The following is an 18,187-nucleotide window of genomic DNA, read 5'->3' on the forward strand; positions in this document are numbered from 1 at the left end:
TTTGAAGTGTTTGGGATGTAATATTGTGTGTGAGGCAAAAAAGCCAACACGAAAATTTCATTTGTTGCTTTAAGATGTGGAGAGGTAAATATGTACTTTTGAAAATATTTTAAATTTTTAATGTTAAGCATTTGTAATTAATAATTATTATTAATAAATAAAATAAATAAATTATTTTTAAATTTTTTATTTTTATTTCAATCTTAATAAATTTAAAACATATTTCCTATGAATCGGTAATGATTATATTTCATAAAGTATTAATCAGTACGCATACACCTTTGTTTCTTTATAAGTTACTTTACTTCTATGTCACTACCTGATACTGTGTATCTACTGTACCAGGTACATGCATGTGTACATTCATACATGAAATTCCAAACTCTTTTGCTTTCATGCATTCCAATTTTTTACCTAACTTTAAAAAATGAAAAATAAATTTTGTTATTATCAAAACAAAAATAACAAAATTTTTACCTAACTTAATTTAATTTTATTTCAGTTCAATGTTTTTGATACACTCGTTTGTTTACAATATTTTGTTTCTTTCTTGCCTACACAACTCTTATTACCATCTATTTCTAAAAAAAAATGGAATATTTTAAGAATTTGGAAGCAAGATGCAAATGAAAACTAACGGAATGGAACGAGTCGAATTACTTAATCTGACTATACTTAATTCACAGTGATGACCAATCCACTGCTAACCAAGAATGCTAACCTTCTTATAAGTCAAAATTTATCGTTTCTTTCAGAAATCTGAGACACAGCAGCAAAATACGGGAAAATTGATACAGAAAAGAAAGCTTTGATTTTTGACTCGTGTTCAATATGTTCTTCTATGAGGTTGGATTTTTTTATATACATATGTAGCTGTATGTAATATGAAAAATAATGAAGTAGAAAAATTATGACATTGAAAAAGACAAACGGTTTTTGAATGTACAGGATTACAAAATTTTAACTGCATATCGCAGAAGATATTGATTTTTCTATATAGTATAGATATTGATTTTTCTATATAGTATAGTAAGATTTTTCTATAGTTTCTATGTTTTCTATTCGAATTCAAATTCAAACGAAAAATGCATTCGAAAAATCAAATTTAAACTTCACGTAAGATGTATGATATTGAGAAATATGCTTGGGTACAAACATTTATTATTAGAAAGGATCCGTAATTTACAAATCGCAGATTTTTACCGAGTAGAGGAACAACGGAGCACATGTTAACAAAAGAGCGGTAAAATCTTTTTTCGGAGCCCAAACGGCAGTCCTGCCCGTCATATATTTTTACGATAGCCAACATAATGTCACTCAATCATAATTCCAATAATGTTGCCGCTGTCTTATGAAATATTACTTAATGTTTATGTATCTGATTTTGGTTTTATGTAACTATCTGAAGCAACCATCTGCTTGTTTAACACTTTATTTGGACAATCCATTTATTTTTAAACTTTTGTTTGTTTTGACAACGGATTTTAAAACAACGGTCAATTAAAAATATTAAAAAAACAAATATTTTAAACAAAAAATTTAGGTTTTTGCCTGTAAAACATATTTCGCACCATATTGTTTTGTTAGATATTTTCCTTGCTTCACTATTCTTTAAATATGCATAATATTCATATATTGGATATTTATTTTTTTTAGGAACATGTAAATACACATGCTACAAACAAGCGATTAAAATAAAAATAAGTTTATATCAGTTATTAATACTTAGTTCAAATTTATTATATATTATTATATTGATTTTATTTATTTCTTACTAACCACTTTTTTTATAAAAATTCTTTTAACAAACTAAATCTGATTCAAATTAAAAATACTATTACTTATCAAATAAGCTGGTGAACCAAAATCATATCGTTTAATTTGTTGTTATATTATATTTTTATTTTCAAGTTCCTTTGATTGATGATTGATGAGAGTTTTATGATTAATTGTCGTTCAATTGTCAAAAAGATTGAATATATAGTTATTTTTACTGAAATAATAAAGTATTTGTAAAAGTTTTTATCGATTCAAATCTTATTAGAATGCGACATTCTATTTTGTCGGTTCAATGTAGTTTGCCAAACAAAAACTAAAGAAATTTACACATACGATTTTTATTAGATCAAACATAATCTTTTTATGTCTTATGTGTAAAGAAATCCTTAGATCTATAATTTAGTATAATAGAAATATTTGACAATAGATGTCGCTGGGATATTATATGTCACATTAGAAGGTTGTTATAATTTCTGTCAGCCGTACTGTTTACAATTTAGTTACTTAGGGTTTAGTTGTTAGGGTTGGGACTATGTAAAGAAAAAATATCAATTGATATAAAGAATGATTATTTGTATTTTAAGTTATTTTTCCAAAATTGTTTTTGGAATACTTTGAATAAGAGAACTAAGTAATAATTTTGCGCTGAAATAAATCGATAAATATCAGCAAATAAAGTATCGATATGTCGATTTATCGGAATTTTGAATATCCAGTTAAAATTAAAAACTCATCGATGTAAATTAATATTTCGATATTATGCTGTCAATCAGACTCCATGTTTCATTCGTATGTCTTGGATTGTTTTAGCGTCCAAAGAGCTTGTCATAAGAGAGCTAAATTTAAATATAAATTTACAAAAATATATGTACATATGCATACATGCGATTAAAAACAAAATTTAAAATTTTGTGTATATGTGTATAAGGTAAATTATGATATCGGAAGAGAAATACATTATTTCACAGGCCCAAAAAAGTGCAGATAAATACACAGCCAAAGCTTGGATAATTACGGCAAAAACACTGTACCCAAACAATTTTGATGTGCAAGTATGAAGATGTAAAGCATTTTAAAAACATATTTCAATTTGTTTTTTATTTTAATAATAGTTCGAAGCATATAAATTAGAGAAGGCCGCAAAGAATTACTCAGAAGCAGCTAAATGCTTTAGTTACATGTAACTATCAATTGATCAAAATAAATTATATTTCTATTGTTAACTATTTCAATTTTAGTATTTTAACTTTTCAAAATCAGCCCGTCGAGTTATGGAACGAAGTATCAGAGCTAACAGCGGCTTTACGAGTACCAGAGAACGAAATATCACTAGCTCAAGAATTTTACGTCAAAATGTTTGAACATGTTTCATATGATGTGCAACATAAGATACTTCTCTTAACGGTTAACAATACTGATAATAGTTTGGAACAATGTAAACTTCTTTTACTTCTTTTAAGAAGATTTCCTCAAGCAATTCCAACTCATTCAGTAAGCATATATTAAGTGTTCTTATAAAAACAAATTAATTGTTTTGAAACAATTTTTAGCCGCAGCTTTTAGAAATGATAGCAAAAGGCATGGTTTCCCATGCACCTGAAAAATATCAAGAAATGCTAGTCGAGGAAGCTCTTCCATTAATATATCATAAGACTCCCGAGTTGCCAAGTACCTTAGTTTGTCGAATTTTTACAATATCGTTAGAATTTTATACTAAGCAGATTTTTGAAGATGTATGTGGTGGCATAAATAGTTAACTACCCTTGTAGATTTTTTATAATCTGATTTTTTTTAGGAGTCTGGAATTAACTCCTATGATGTCTGGAAACAGATTTTCCAAGTTTTAGCTCTTTGTGGGAAGATAATGAATTGGGAAGCTTTTTTACCTTTCAATAGATCTTGGAGTAAAGATGTGTACTGGCAAAAGTTAATTGAAATTGCTACAACAAATGCCAGTAGAACATCAGAAAACAAGCAAATATTTTTTTACACTGTAACTTTATTTATTTTTTCTCTTCATGAGTATAATATAAACATCAACCAAAAAATTGAAGACGTTGAAGTTGATTTCGCTTTAGTTGAAGGTTTTCGGGGTATGTACTGTTTAGTTTTTTCTTAGGGTTAAATTATGTAAAATTTGAATATAATCCTGTAGAATGGAGTAAAGATAGTTCTGCAATTCGAACGCATGAGCAGCCAATAGAGCCACCAGCGATTTCTGTGACCCCACCTTGTTCCAAAGAAGCTACTATCGCGTTTGTAACGGCGGCTCACTGTTGGCAATTGTTGAACTCTCATGAACAGTCAACACTTGAGATAAGCCAACTGTTAATTAAGTTACCTTTATCCAACTGGTTTAGCAGATTTATTCACGACCTTGCAGTTTATTTTGGCCACCATGAAGAGGCAAGAAAATTACTAGGGGATATAGATGGTTGCACTGGTCTAAGTTTCAATATAAGATCATTAGGGTTAATATTAAATCAAGGGCAATTAACGGTAGGATATGCAATTTAAAAAAAAATAAAATTAATTTCGTATGTGTTCTAGATCCAAGGTTTTGAGTGTATTTTAAAAATACTTCAAGAATTGCCCCAAATTTCGGGAAATTTAGTTGAAAATATGACAGTTGCTGGACAACAAAGACATTTACTTTTACTTCCTTTAACTCAGAAAGCGATAATTCAGTACTGCACTAGAGCTATCATTAATAGTTTAAATGTAAGTACAAATACTTTAAAGTTTGTAAAATATATTTTTAAATATTTTTCTTTTATTGCCGCAGAGGAAAATTTTTGAGTCAAATTGTCCGGATTTAGTTCTAGGAAATTTATTAGTTCTTGCTCAATTAGAATATCCACGCGAAAGCAATTTAGCCGAACAAATTTTTACAATAATTAGATCTAAAAGAAGTTTTAGTTATTTACTATTCCCAAATTATATAGTTGCAGTAGATTTTATTGAAGAGTTTATGAATATATGGAATTCGAATCATGGTGAATTTATTTTAGAATTTACGTCTACCCAAACAGCCACAAGTGGAACACGACGAATAGGCACGCGAGGTGCAGATAAAGGTGTTAAAGAAGATTTTAAACATATTATTAAACAGCAAACAAGTCGTTGCCATGAGGATATATCAGTTTTGATAGCAAAATTTATAGAACAAGAGCATCTAAGTTTGATTCAAAGTATGTTTTAAGGTTCTTTTATATTATTTTGTAAAAGCAAAAGGGAAAACTTATATATATATATGTACATAGATATGACTTATATAAGTGCTTTTGATCTTATTTTTGTTGGGAATAAGATCTTCCATTGTTTCTAATTATAAAAATTGTAAACCTAAAAATAAAATTCTCGCTTCACTTTTATTTTCATGAAAATTTTTTTATTTCCTAACGGTTTACCTTATTTTATTTTTATAAAGAAAGCAACATTTTTGTTTAACATGTTATATACCATACTTGGTTGTTCCATGCTTTGTTGATCGAAAAATAAAATTTATTATTATGTTTGTGTATTTGTCATTAAATAAAACAGTTTATTTTTTATGTTCAATTCCCATTTTGACACTAAAAGAAAGTATCACTCAGCATTCCAATTTTCATAAAACCATTCCCTAAGGCGTCACTGTTTAATCAATAGGAAGGAGCTGACCTATATTCTGAATATAGGATAATAGAAAATAATGATAAGGTTTAGTTTATAAGTTTGAGTTTTCTAAAACGAAAAATAAAATTAAAATTTTGGATTAACGAACATTTAAAATGAAATAAAGAATATTGTTCTTTAATAAATTTTATGAAACCTTAAATATCGATAGAGTTTTTAATCACAAATTCCCTGTGAATGAGACAGGTTGGTGGTTTCAAATTGCAAGAGCACAAGTTCATATGTAATTAGTGATCCAGTTAACTAAAATTGAAAATAGAGTAAAACTTTTTTATTTGTATATTCATTTTTTACGTTAAATAGTAATTTCCTTGTTATGTAAAAAAATTTTTTTCCTGATAAACCAAGTATAGTATTAGTTTGATCGAAAATCAATCTCTCAACCTAAAAAAATTTTAGTTTTATGTTTTCATTTTTGTATTAAGTACTATTTACAAATTACCTCAGTATTCCAACTTTCTGATGGAACATTTCTTAATAATTTCAATGGTAACACTGCTTGATCGTTTATGGAAGCCGCGCACATGAAAATGAATAAGGTTCTGCATATGAGGTAACTTAATGAAAACCAAAAATAAATGTAGTTGATAATAAATTTTAATTTCCTAAAACGACAAAAAATTAGATTAATTTAAATAAATTTAAAAACAGAGAGTAATTCACATTGCTCACGTAAATATATTTAAAACTTGAATGCAAATAAAATATAGGTTATTCATAAAAGATAATAAAACAATCCAAGATATTTTTTCATCAAGATATTCTAGTAGTTCTACTAGTTGATTATAATCTTTTCGAACATCGTTCCACAAATATATTGGAATAATTTCTTTCACCATTTTCTCTAAACGATGATTGAATTGTTGAAATCTGGCTGTAATTCCCATGCTTATCATCATAATGAAAAAGTCCATAAAATTCCAAATGTAAGTATATGATGTATTCAAAATCTAAAAATTGTGAGTATTTCGAAAAATTCATCCAGTAATATTGAAAAAATTTAGAAGAATAACATTAAATGAAGATTGCTTATAGGCATTCGTTTTTTTTATAATTTTATTTGATTACATTAAATTAGTGAATTTGAAGAATTTACTAAAACTCATAAAAAATTGTTTTATCAATATAAAAGAGCTGAAAGAGATCAACGTATGAGTGGAAGTGTAAATGTGTACTTGAGCACTTTGATAATGGTTTAAAAATGTAAATATGTTACGACAAACTAATTATTAAATAAAAAAAATAAAAAAAAATTGTAGAATCTAGTTTTATATTAACCAATTCTATCAAATATTCAGCAAACTTTCTACAGAATCTGTTAAAATATATAAATTTGCATACTGTAATTATATTAATTTTAAAATGAAATATTTACAATTGAAAGAAACTTACCGTTAAACATATTGTGAAAAATCTATTATATCCAACAATTTCGTGAATGTGTACAAATCTTTTAAACATGTAATCATCAAAATCTGGGCCACTTCCATTACAATATCTTGCATTCATTAGATAAACATAATATTCAGATGAATGATACAAAATGTGTTCACCTAATTTTTTTCACATTTGCAATATTTCGAAAAATAAAATAAAATTTATTTACTCACATAATGCTAAAGTAAAAATTACTATTCCTGAAACTTGAATTTTATGCTTTAATTTAACTTTAGTTGCCTCATAACAATGTTTTGTTAAAAACTTAACGTCAATTTTTGTCCAATACTGTATAATTTCTGGCCATTTTTGTGCTAGCACCATAAATAAAATACATGCTACCAATCCATTTCCAAAGAATATTATAGCAACTTTGATTTTTTTTGGAAATTTTTTATAAATATAAAGTTTCATATAAAATCTGATTAAATAAATAAATTATAAATGTAACAACCATAAACTACCGATATAAACTTTAAAAATTTTGAATTTTCGAAATAGAGCATTAATATTTTTTTTGTACATGCATTGTATAAATACATATGTATGTATGTATGTATGTATTTTCGTCCAATGCGAATCAAGGATCTAATGTAATAATTATATATTATATGTGTCATGTAGTGCTAAGTTCTAACTTGGTTATAACTCCACTGCAATACAACTACTAAAGCAGCGCTGTCAACAAAAACTAGTGTAATTCAAATAATGCCTCTACTCTCTCCGTAATGAGTTCTCTATTAATTTAGGTTATGATGAATATAAAAGCAGAAAAATTTTTCAAGCTGTTGATTTGACAGAAGATCTTTTGCAGTTCCACCAACAAAAACGGAATGCCTTTTGCAGCAAACTACAAAAACGTGCCGCCACTACTTATCTTTGTTAGAACTCCAAAAGCGAATTCAACATATTTTTTAAAAGAAATCGCCTTTTGGAACGTATAGCCATCTTTATTTCAGAACTCAGAGTATGTTTATAATATGCAATAGCTTGTTAAGGCCAGTTTATATCGAAAATCTAGTGTTTAATACATTTTTAAATCAAAGTTTACTACTATGTTTATGTACATACCAATATTTTTTGGGGTTATTCCAACTTTTATTAACATGTGTAAGAACAAAAGCATGTTAACGGTTGCACCAAGTAAAAAACAAATATTTGCAAATACGTTAATTGATAAAACTCGAAATTCTATGCTATTTGGATTTGGACTATTTAAACCAATCAAAGGCATTAGGAAGAAAAATTGTGTTATTAATAAAACTGAAATTAAAATTACAACAAATTATTTTGAAACTCAATCATTATGAATTTTCATATGAAAACATGAAATCTTAATTTTTTTAAAACTAAAATTATAGAAAAGTAAGTTGTCTTACTTAAATTTCATATTATCTTAATTTTTATGCTGTTTTCTAAAACTTAATTGAGAAACTCAGTAGTAACAGTATAATTATATATTTTTTCTTATTCTGTAAAAAGTAATACAATTTTACAAAGATTAGAAAAATTACTTACTTGGACAAACAGCTCGATGAAATGTATCAAGCGTAATTATATATTTGATTTGAGGAATGTTCTCGAGCACAATATTTTCTTGATAACATTTTTCGTCTTTCTGTAAAATTAAATGTTAAAGATTTACATATAATTATAATATTTTAAATATTATATTATAATTATTAGAAAATTATATTATAATTATTAGTGTATGTATCTACCTTGATTGATAGCCTCTTAAAGCGATTTTTCAATAACATAGTTCAAAATTCTAATTTGTATAACTTTCTTGAAATTTTTTTTGAATAATTTTTTTAAAATTAAGTTTTAATTTAATTTTATAACAATTACAAATTCATCTAAATCAGTTAATAAGCCAACTTATATGTGCATGTGCGAAGTTAAGATAATCCTAAAACAAGCGATGTTTCCAATAAATTTGTTAGCATTAGGCGAAATAAATTTTTTAAAAATTAAAAAGACTTTCGAGCTTTAAATTATAATATAAGTATTAACAACGTAAGTAGTAAGCTGATTTTTATCGCAAAAATTGACCAGCTGGTGCCCATTAAGAGAGAAACCCCTTGTATTGATTTTTCAATCGAATTTTGGTCAAAAGCGCTTAGTTTCTTTGCCTTTTCAGGCATTTTTACCTTAACCTAAAATTTGAAATTTTAATTACCTGTAACATTTAACCAAATTACCCATTTCTTATTAAATATTTCTGTATTCATAGTAAAAACTATTAAAAAATGATTAAAAACTTATTTTTTGTAAGATCACTTTCAATTAAATTAATCTATTATAAGGTTATTAGGAGGCGCATAAGTTTTATTTCTAAAAGTCTGCAAAATATGTATAGAGAAACATGTCTTCTTAAAGAACAATTTATTAATTAGGAAAGTATGATGCCAAATTTACACATTTTATTGTATATACAAACTAAATTTAATTCAAACAAAATTATGATATTGTGCTGTCTGATTTTTCGTTCTATTATTTAATCCTAGTAAATTCCTATAATTTAATAATATTATAGTAAATTATACGTTGCAGAATCAAGTAAAGTTGCTTAACTACAAAACTTCTGAATTGTGCTAAAGAGCAAAACCAGTCCTTTTTATTTTAATTTAAACTAACTAAACTTAGTTAGGATTAGGCTGAACGCGTTACCAAACAAGTACTTCCGAAAATTCCGTCTTTTTATAACTACCGTAATATTTTGTTGAATTCAATGGCTACATGAATATGAAAAAATACAATAACAAATGAAATTTAATTGTATTCCAATGACTAATATAAATGAAGAATGATTGATAAACTTTCCATGATACGTGCTTATAAATTATGTCATTTTAAAAATTTTAACAATTTAATATTATTGTGCACTTAAAAGTTTACATGGATTCAATGTTTAGAAATTTTTTACGTGTATGTATACATATATGTATGTACATATTATCATTTTAAGGTCTTGTTAATTGTATAACATAATATCTTTATTTAAATTCTTTTATTATGTGAAAGGCTGGTTTTAGGTAAACTTATGTTTTGTAAAGATGCACATTTCATATTGCATGGATAAATGAAATTTTAGTTTTCTCTACAACAATACTCGTATTTAGGATTAAACAACGCCAAAATTTAGGAAAGCCTTTTATGTTGAAAATAAATTTCACGCTTGATTTATTAACATATGGATGATTCTTAATATAGTAGGTATATTTTTTGGGTATTTTGGGCTCGTACATTTTGAAAAAAGCTCGGTTCCACTGCAATAAACTATAAAAAATTGTAATTTCATACACTGTAATATATATACTTAAGTAAAATTTCATAAAGTACTTTACAAAGCTTAACAATCTGATAAATATAAATGAGAAGAAGAACAAAGGAACTACATATAATTTTAGCGTTCTGTTCTGAAAAAAGTAACAAAAGTTTTATAAAAAGACTGACAAACGGACAATAAAATTTTATAAAATGTAATATAGATGTAACCAAATTTAAATATCATGATACTTTAGTTTGTTTACAAGCTTTTGATTTAATTTCAAAAATCTGTTCATTTAATAAGGGAATAAAATAATAAACTATTTACTAACTATACCAAGTGTTTCAGAGCTGAATTAAAATTATATCGTATACGAATTTTGAATTTGTTTTAAATAATTAGTTACCCTTCATCAAATCAATAATTTTAGATAATGTTTTTGTTTAAAAATGTATATAATGCCATAAAAAAAAATCAGCATACAATTGAAGGCACTTCAGGTTACAGAAATTCGCTTCAACCGACAAAAACCGACATTCTCATTAAAGATATTTAAAAAAAGAACTATCAATTAAGATAATTTTTTCGCTTCTTCAATTTTGTAAGTATTTTAAATTATAGAAAACTTCTTTTAATTCAAAAAAGACGTTTTTTTTTGTTCTTTTTTTGTTCTTTTTGCATTTTTGAAGAATATGCACATATTATATTATTTAGATATGAAACACCTTGGTTTGTAAATTGAAAGTAAAATAAAAATAATATTTTATACTATTTAATTTTCTGTTATGAATAAATAATAAGAAAATAATGAATGGCTATGAAATTTTTGTAATTATATGCATATATTTATTTTGTATGTGTATATCAACAATGTTCATTTAAAACAAAGAAAATAAAAAATAAAACTTTAAATACAGGAGTATAAGTTTGTTTTTTTCTCAAGAATATATTTAGTATTTAAATCGTTACATTTTTGTCAAATTCATTTTTAAAATGAGCCGAAAAATACCTTTAAAAAGTTCTTCTAAAAAAAGAAATTTAAAACAATTAATTAAAATAAAAAAACAAATTGATATAAAAGAACCAAATAGTTACATAAAAACAATAAGTATTACAGAAATTTTAAGTAGTAATATTGTTGAAGGTCATATTGATTATAGTAAAACAGATTGCTTTCATAAAGCTATTGCTCCAGGTATAAAAAGAATCAATGTATTACAGTACTCATTTTGAAATTAACTTTTTCATAATTACTGTACCTACATTAATTTTAAATAGATTGTTAAATTAAACTTTAAAATGAGGAAAATGAATAAATGTGAATATATTTTGAAAAGATGCCTCAATATAATTTTAATGTAAATATTAAAAAAACAATTATTGTAATTTTAATATATTACAGTGTTATTTGTTGCACAATTTTTCGCAATGATGCCAGTAGTTGGAATTTTCAGTTCACATCCGAATAAAGTTAAGTTTAAATTGATATCGATACCAGTTTTAACAACATTTACATTTTTCATTGCTGCAATTTTATTATTATACGCATTTTTGGATAAATTGTTACAATATGGAATTGATGCTAAAAATACAGGTTCTATTTTATTATAAATCTGAAAAGAATGAGAATTTTGAAAAATCAATATAAATATTTTTTTTATAGTTGGAGTGGTATTCTTTTCTTGTGGAATATTAGCTTGTGTTTTATTTTTTAGACTAGCCACTAAATGGCCAAAATTGATAAGATATTGGTCAAAAAGTGAAGCGGTATTTTTAAGATACCCATATGAAAAACCATCATTAAAACTATCAACAAGAATTCGAGTTGCAAGTTTAATAATTTTAATATTGGCGTTACGTAAGTTTATTAAATAACAATAATAAATAAATTTTATTTTTTAAATAAAAGTATATACCTAGGACATTATATTTTCAGTTGAACATGGTGCATTTTTCATGTCAGTCTTATATACATACTTTAAACATTCTGCATTATGTAATATTACAGATACAAGTTTCAAAAAATTCATGATTGATAATTATGCTCATGTATTTGAAAAAGTTGAATATAACTTAGTATTATCTATATTTTTCTTGGTATGATTTATTAGTACATATATATACTATATATATATATCAATAAATATATACAATATATAACTAAATTTTTTGGTTTTAATAAAAAATTCCGAATTTATTTAAAATAAATTTTTTACATTAGGTTTTAGTACTTTTAAGTTATGTATATGAAAATTAAAAACCACTTATAGCTACGGTTCATTAATTTGGCATTTAATTTTTTTTTATTGTAGTTATTGTACTTGCATTACGGTGTTTAGTTTTTCATTAGATTTGAACAAAAAATTTGAATAAAATTTTTTAAAATTTCATATTTTATAGATTCTTAATGGAATTTTTACTCTGATATGGAATTATTTAGATTTGTTCATTGCTTTAATTAGTTTAGGAATAGTTACACGTTTTGAACAACTTAACACAAGAATAACATCACTTGCTAAACAGGTAAACCTAAAATATTGATTGAAATTTCTAATTATATTCAAGTAGATGCCACTAAAGTCTACTTCCGAAGGCAATTCATATATTGCGCCAAAATAATTTTAATTTGTATCAAACTGTTCTTACAACAACTTATATTTGCAGAAATCTCCAGAAGAAGTTTGGAGCGAAATAAGGGAACATTTTGTTAAATTATGTGATTTAATTGATGTGGTTGATGATCATTTATCCCCAATTATAGTATTATCTTCATTGAACAATTTATATTTTATATGTTATCAACTACTTAATATTTTTAAGTAAGTTTTTAGAAGTGTCTTTGAACAATAATTTAAAATTAGCTATGTATAAGTTTATAAAAACAACTTAAAATTTTCTAGTCAATTACGTTGGACATTGAATTATATTTATTTTTGGTACTCATTACTATTTCTTATTGGTCGAACAATATACGTTTTTATAACAGCAGCAAAAATTAATGACACATCCAAAAAATCTTTAAAAGAACTAAGAAAAATACCATCATCATGTTGGTGTACTGAAGTAAATTACAACAATTTTTATAAACTTTAGAATTAAAAAATTTTTACAATTTCAAATTATGTATGATACCTACGTACCAATATCATTTGTAGATTGAAAGATTAACAAATCAAATGTCAACTCAATTAATTGCACTTTCTGGAATGAAATTTTTCTTTTTAACAAGAAAACTTCTTTTTGGGGTAAGTTTTTTATTTATTTTTATTAAAAATTCCAAGGTTCTTTATAATAAAAATATTTATTTGCAATATTATATTATTCATGCTTACTAGATGGCTGGAACAATTGTTACATATGAATTAGTTCTATTACAATTCGATGAAAAAAGTAGAAAACTAGGCTTACCGCCACTTTGCGGCTAAAATACATGTATGTTCAGGCACGTATAATTAATTAATAGTTTTAAGTATTAGTATTAAGTATTTTGATCAAAATAATGTTTTTATTGATCAAAATAATGTTACACCTATAATAAAAAAACAAAAATTCTTAACATTTCTTGTTTTCTTTTCCTTACATTAAATGAGTGTGAGTTTTTGCAAGAACAAAATGTTCCCTTGAACTCGAACTTATGAACACGTTATTATATATAACTCTTATTGTAACGTATGTATGTATGTATAGTTTTTGAATCGCTTTAAATTTTTTTCATATTTACTCGGCTTTAGTTTATTTTGTTTGCATGGTTCAATACTTTTGTATATGGTGTAAATACTTTTTCAAAAATCATCTATACTATATATCAAAAGCTATTTAAGGCCCGGTTTTGAATTATACGACATTCCATGCGGCTTACAAAACGTGCCTCCCGCTTTGAAAGCAATCAACAATATGCAATAAACATCTCCCATTACGATTTATAATCACTTTCTTGTAACTTTATAATCTTTAATGCAAGATTAGTCATAGAATGGCCTGAAGTTTTGCAATGTTTGTGTATAGCTATATCTATGTAGCTATATATTTGCTGTAAATAAAAAGAAACAAACTTTTGGAAGAAACGTAACATTCGCGTTGTTGCAGTTGTGTTACAACAATTTGTAAACAACGAATGAGGCATAATGCTTGTTTTGTAAAGGTCTAAACATTGTTTTACTTTACCTAAAAAAATATTTTGGATGCTAAAATAAATGGGTTAATTTGAATTTTTCTAATAAGAACTCCACATTCATAAAATTATCGCAATGCAATTCAAATTACGATCTTGATTTCTTGCATAGCATCTATAGATCGTGTATATATAAATATATGGGTAAGTATATGTATTTTGTTTATTATTTTTATCGTTAAATCAATTCGATTTAATTAGATTATTAATGCCTTGTTTACTAACAATAAACATACTGAGCATAAAATATTAAATTAAATTTTATATAAAAATGTTTATTTTAATTATAGTTTATTTCTGTTTTTTCTTTATTTTAATAATTATATGTTTTATTTGAATTTATTAAAATTGTTTCAAAAAGTATCACGTTTTTTTTGGAATTTATATGGAAAATAAATTAAATATATGTATATAAGGTGCATATTGCGGTAGTAATGAAAAATATAAAAAAAATTGATTTTTATAATTTTCAAATAAAAATCTTTTATACTACAAGAATCTGGAATCGTAGCAATATACTGGAAAAAATGTTTAAAGGTAGTACGGTTGGTAAATATTGTTTGTATATATTACTTCTATACCAAGTATTATTGGGTCATAGAAACTAAAATAAGTATTATTGGCTCAGAGCAACGTCATAGCAGCTACATTACGCACGCGTTTTATTCATTTTTTGTTCAAGCTCATAAAGTTGATAAAATAGATATTTTATATTTTAAGGTACACTTAAAAAATTATCCACCAATCAAGATATATCAGGAACGTTTCACGAAGCTATCGGACCTGGTAAAATTGTTTTCCTTATTTTTCATTTCAATAACAACGTGCTATTAACAAAAGAAAAACATTTTTCAGTGATAGCATTTGCTCAAATATTTGGAATTATGCCAGTATGCGGACTAGTAAACTGCTCTTACCGTCGGGTACGCTTTGAATGGTCAGCACTTAGAGTTTTAATATTTTATTTAACATTTGGGTTAAATTTTTTGGAACTAGTTTTTGTTCTAAAAACATTTTATCATGTTGGCTTGTCTTTACATACTATTGGTATTTATAAGTATCAAATTCTTGTACACTTACTATAAACAAATTCGTGAAATATGTGTTATTTTGGGAAAATTATATATTCTTTTTAAAAATCTTTATGAAACTATAAGCACGTTTTGTTTAATAGTACAGTTTTAATTATTGACTTAATAATAAACTTACCTTTAAATAAAATTCAAATTATAGGTGCCTTACACTTTTATATAAGCTGCGTCCTGGATTTATATCTATTTTTTGAATTAGCTCGAAAATGGTCTCGTATTATATGATATTGGACAAAAGTTGATGAAATATTTTTAAATGTTCCTTATGAAAAAAATGATAAAAAACGTTTAAAATGGATTGTACGAATAATAAGCTCAATAATTATTGTGAATATTTTTTGTAATTATATATTGAACTTTTTATATCTATTTGGTAATATTATGAAAAGCTATTTCGTTGTAACTTAAGTATAATTTAACATATATTTTTTGGTTTCATTAGAATATTTAAGCTTCACATTATTGTGTATATATATGTACATTGATGTATTATATATACATATAATACATTTTCAGGTAAAATTCAAGTTTTAATCGAATCTATTTTTAGTTGAACATATATTATATTTAATCAACGCGATGAATAACACTCAAAGGCAGATTAATTTTTGCAACATGTCAATTGATTTTTGGGAAAATTTTTATAGAAGAGAACGAAATCATTTAGAAACAGTAATACAATTTCGAATGTGGCTTTTACCCTTATTAGAGGTAAAACTTGAAAAAATATCCAAGACATTGAAATAAATTTATAATTTTAGAACAAATAATTATATTAGCTATTCCACAAATTTTAGTATTTAAATTTATCATTGGCTTTTTGTAAAGGTTTTGTTGATATTTTCTTAATATGTATCTATGTTGGCCTAGTGTATAGATTTCGACAAATTTATAAGAGGATCAAATTTTTTTCGCATAAGGTACAAATAAGACTATAAAATAATGTAAATTATATAAAATAATTATAATTTTTGGCCATTGTAGTTTACAAGTTGCCGGAGAAAATCGATTCATACTGTGTGGCGCCACAACTTATAATAGAAAATTAGCTTTAATTCTATACAAAAGGGATTTTTTATTTAGAATTGCGCATATTTTGTGAACCCTTTAGAAACCTTTGAATTTTTTTTTATTTTAATGGTTTTATCTTAATTGTGAGTTGTGAAAATTGTAAAAACATTTATATTTTATATTTAGGATAAACATTTGGCAGATGTTAAGACAAATGATGTCATTAAGTATGAATCGAAGTCCCCGAACCTTCATCTGTAAACAACAAATAACCAATTTTTTATTGTAAATATTTTGTTTTCAGAATATGTCCGAATTCGTATGGATAAATGTGCGCGGTGATTTCTTAAAAATCAAAAATTTATTAAGTTTGGTAAATGACAACACATCATCTCTTTTAATAGCATCATTATCTAGTAACATGTTTTTGATATGCGTACAACTCTTTAATATGAATAGGTAAAATTTCTTAAAATAAATTTGAAAGAACATCGTTGAATATATATACATGAAAATATCTCTTAAGATTAAATGGAACACAATTTTCGAATCTATATTTTTGGTATGGTTTGCTATATCTAATTATTAGAACTGTAACAGTAATGTTTGTAGCATCGTCTGTTAATAATGCTAGTAATAATATTTTAAGTTTATTAAGAAATATTCCATCAGAATCTTGGTCAATAGAAACACAATTATTTTCAAATCAATTATATTATGATTTTATTGGTTTATCACCAAAAGGATTTTTTCAAATTACAAGAAAATTATTAGTTGGGGTAGGTATATGAAATTTTTTGTTATGTACATACACAGATGATAATGTACAACTTTAAAATTATTTTATAAAATAATAATTTTAATGTTTTTAGATGACAACAACAATTATTACTTACGAATTAGTTCTTCTTGATGCTTCACGTGATTTTGAAGGAGAGACATCTGTAATTTGTGATATTCATGGATTAAAATTAAAATTAAATAAAAATTAATAAAAATAGAAATATGCAATTTATTTAAATAGTTCATAAAAATTTATTCAAATAGTAAAAAAATCTGTAATTTTACTTTAAAATTAATAAAAAATAATATTACTGTGTTAACATATATTAAAATGTTTAATATGTATGTATGTTTCTGGTTAAAAAGTAGTTACAAAATGTCTAGTACTTTGTTTACGTTTTTATATAAAGATTATCAGATTAGAAAAAAAATTAAACTTTTTAATTATAAATGAAATAATGGCCACTATATCAATTTAAACTTGTTTTATGGTGCCCGTTATCTTTTAATATTTTTATTTCTGTTGCAACAGTAAAAAATAAAGAATAATATTGGAATTACGGAGTTTTAAAATGACCGGAAAAACCAGTTAAAAAAAATAAATATGAATAAAGTGTAATTTTATTTATTTTAAATATTTTATTATTTTAGCAAGGGATAAGTTTAAAAAGGATTATAGAATTGAATTGGAAAAGAAAACATCTTACTATGCTTTAAATCCTTGTACGAATTATTTTTGATTAAGTGTTAAAATTATAATTAAGTTAATTATAATTAAGTGTTAAATTTAATTCTTATGTTTTCTTTTTATATTTTTTCAAATATTTTTCTATGTATGTGTTGCGCAGTTTTAATTATAGCTCATTTCTTCGGTGTTATGCCTTTTTATGGTGTTCTTAATAATAATTTAAAATCAGTTAGATTTGAATGGGTTTCATTTTTGGTTTTGGTATCTTTATTTTTAAT

The 18,187-nt window shown here is 25.0% G+C and overlaps 3 protein-coding genes across 3 annotated transcripts in view; 2 read left to right on the forward strand and 1 right to left on the reverse strand.

The window, feature by feature from the left end:
• The first annotated feature begins 5 nt into the window (after window positions 1–5).
• LOC129606930 (uncharacterized) overlaps window positions 6–18,187 on the forward strand; it is a 44,117-nt gene continuing 25,935 nt past the window's right edge. The window contains exons 1-13 of the mRNA XM_055517577.1: window positions 6–84; window positions 11,568–11,759; window positions 11,829–12,023; window positions 12,102–12,262; window positions 12,566–12,688; window positions 12,830–12,925; window positions 13,321–13,410; window positions 13,501–13,555; window positions 15,057–15,122; window positions 15,978–16,138; window positions 16,743–16,897; window positions 17,028–17,217; window positions 17,311–17,389. Of these exons, the coding sequence (XP_055373552.1) occupies window positions 75–84; window positions 11,568–11,759; window positions 11,829–12,023; window positions 12,102–12,262; window positions 12,566–12,688; window positions 12,830–12,925; window positions 13,321–13,410; window positions 13,501–13,555; window positions 15,057–15,122; window positions 15,978–16,138; window positions 16,743–16,897; window positions 17,028–17,217; window positions 17,311–17,389 (1,573 nt within the window). The 5' untranslated portion in view covers window positions 6–74. The remainder of the gene's footprint in view (window positions 85–11,567; window positions 11,760–11,828; window positions 12,024–12,101; window positions 12,263–12,565; window positions 12,689–12,829; window positions 12,926–13,320; window positions 13,411–13,500; window positions 13,556–15,056; window positions 15,123–15,977; window positions 16,139–16,742; window positions 16,898–17,027; window positions 17,218–17,310; window positions 17,390–18,187) is intronic.
• On the forward strand, window positions 2,578–5,156 carry LOC129606965 (integrator complex subunit 10). Its single transcript, XM_055517617.1, has 8 exons — window positions 2,578–2,831; window positions 2,892–2,959; window positions 3,018–3,270; window positions 3,330–3,512; window positions 3,575–3,872; window positions 3,935–4,278; window positions 4,330–4,500; window positions 4,565–5,156. The coding sequence occupies exons 1-8, from the start codon at window positions 2,715–2,717 to the stop codon at window positions 4,979–4,981; spliced, it is 1,851 nt and encodes a 616-aa protein (XP_055373592.1). The 5' UTR covers window positions 2,578–2,714; the 3' UTR covers window positions 4,982–5,156.
• On the reverse strand, window positions 5,395–6,353 carry LOC129606966 (gustatory receptor for sugar taste 64a-like). Its single transcript, XM_055517619.1, has 5 exons — window positions 6,127–6,353; window positions 5,897–6,059; window positions 5,749–5,838; window positions 5,591–5,697; window positions 5,395–5,502 (listed from the first exon to the last, which is right to left on the reverse strand). Exons 1-4 carry the CDS (start codon window positions 6,351–6,353, stop codon window positions 5,611–5,613), a joined length of 567 nt encoding a protein of 188 aa, XP_055373594.1. The 3' UTR covers window positions 5,395–5,502; window positions 5,591–5,610.

Source organism: Condylostylus longicornis, unplaced genomic scaffold, assembly GCF_029603195.1.
Source record: "Condylostylus longicornis isolate FDR11 unplaced genomic scaffold, ASM2960319v2 ptg000022l, whole genome shotgun sequence".
Classification (NCBI taxonomy): Eukaryota; Metazoa; Arthropoda; class Insecta; order Diptera; family Dolichopodidae; genus Condylostylus; species Condylostylus longicornis.